The 1,802-nt window shown below is 43.2% G+C and overlaps 1 protein-coding gene across 1 annotated transcript; it reads right to left on the bottom strand.

Annotated features, from left to right (window-relative positions):
* Positions 1-213: 213 nt before the first annotated feature.
* Positions 214-1,562, bottom strand: LOC104956277 (FRAS1-related extracellular matrix protein 1-like; the record flags this gene model as incomplete). Its single annotated transcript, XM_010783751.1, has 3 exons — positions 1,371-1,562; positions 704-929; positions 214-221 (listed from the first exon to the last, which is right to left on the bottom strand). Coding segments are annotated over exons 1-3 (405 nt in total), but the record flags the coding sequence as incomplete, so codon positions are not given.
* Positions 1,563-1,802: the final 240 nt, after the last annotated feature.

Below are 1,802 nucleotides of genomic sequence, written 5' to 3'. Positions count from 1 at the left end.
TTGGCCACGCTACTGTAAGACTGAGGTCGTCGTAAACACATTGAAATATGGCTGAAACCCTCCATCTATTTACAAAGAATAACTGTCCCAGTGAATGTCCAGGAGCCGCTGCTCGAAGTTTTCAGAAAAGAAAAATAGAAAAACAGCATAAAAAAGTAAGCAGAGGCAAATGCAAGCAGAAAAGCGTCTGCACTGCAAGAAGGCTGCACATACCTTCCCACCTAGTAGGGGGAAAGACGTAGAAATCGTACAATTTCAGGGGGTGCGCGCAGAGCAACCTCTATAGTTTACATATCTAGTATTTACACAAATATGTGTTGCCACAATTACAATCATTGGTGCGTCGTGGAACGGAGTTTCTATTTTCTAAGTGGATGCAATAAAATGATTTCAATTAATATAGGGAGTCAAGTCTTTTGTTTGGTGACAGTGTAATAACCGTAATAATGTGCAGCGAGGCGGTCATTATTGAAAAAATTACTTCAGGCTGATCAAGATCCTCCACTTCGTCTCATGCTCCGTGATCACCCTGTCAGTTGTTCTTTTTTCAATAATGCCCGCCTCGCTGCATTTATAGGCACAAATAAGTTTAAATATCAAATTGAATTAACTACGGTGGAACAGAAACATCTACCTTTAGAGAATGTGGCACTATATGGTGATATAACTATTAGTCACAGTGACTGATTGGCCTCCCTCCCACCTTGTTGGAGCTCCTGCAGGGTGAAGGAGGTGATGGGGAGGCTCCTCTGCAGCAGCTCCGCTTCTGTGTCCGTGTAGCGGCTCTTCTCCGAGCTGTAGATGCCGTTGATCAGACTCCCGTGAGCCGGCGGCTGCACCACCGTGAAGGTCAGGGTGTCCAGGGGGGAGTCCAGATCAAAACCGTTCAGAATAGACGGAGTCAGCTCCCTCATCCCGCCCTCGTTCACCTGCAGGAGATGAAGAATGGGGATAACTCCACAGAGCGCCCCATGAGGCTGGATTGAGGAAAACATGTTTCAGATACAGGCCGACCTCCATCAGACGACCCATTTTGAAAAACTCATGTGCGTTTATCGTGCTTCTATGCAAATAATGTTTCCTTGCCAGTATTAGGTTTGTGGCCTACACTATTTCAACCAATGTCAACAATACTCATACTTACCCTTAACCTAACTTATATGTTTGTAAACGTAAGCAAAGAAGTTAACGTTAGTGCAGGAAAATAAAATCAAAAAGCTTAATGTAAACATTTTAGCAACATTAGCTTGCTATAGACATTAGCAGAGTATTGGCTGACGTTACTAAACTAATAAGGTTAGATAAAGTTAAGGTAAACATTTGTCTTAAAAGAAACAAAGTAAGAAAAGTTAGTCTTGAGGTGCACGTACCGTGAAGTTGGCGAGCAGAAGGGAAGGCATTTCATCATTGGTTGGACTGATGATGATGTAAAAGGGGACGGGGGCGGAGCGGTGCAACCCATCACTTACACTGATGGACAGCTGGTCGATAGTTGGCTCCGCCCCTTTGCTTTCTGATTGGACGTAGTTGATTAAACCCATGGTCAGGTGGACAAGACTGAAGGATTCTAGGAAAAACAAATAAATACGCCAGGTTAAGGTCGGGTAAACGCTCAACACATACGTATGAGGGGCCGTACAGACCGTAATTCATACTGGTCCTCTCACGCACATACATTCTCCTTTTACATACATATATTTTCACTCTCACACACGTATATATTTACACTCACACATTCATACATTCTGCTCTCATATTATCATATTTCAATGCACACATTCATACATTGTCACTCACATATT

Source organism: Notothenia coriiceps, unplaced genomic scaffold, assembly GCF_000735185.1.
Source record: "Notothenia coriiceps isolate Sejong01 unplaced genomic scaffold, NC01 NC01_scaffold00025761, whole genome shotgun sequence".
Lineage (NCBI taxonomy): Eukaryota > Metazoa > Chordata > Actinopteri > Perciformes > Nototheniidae > Notothenia > Notothenia coriiceps.
The sequence above is the reverse complement of the archived record's forward strand: the minus strand, read 5'-3'. Positions and strand labels throughout refer to the sequence as shown.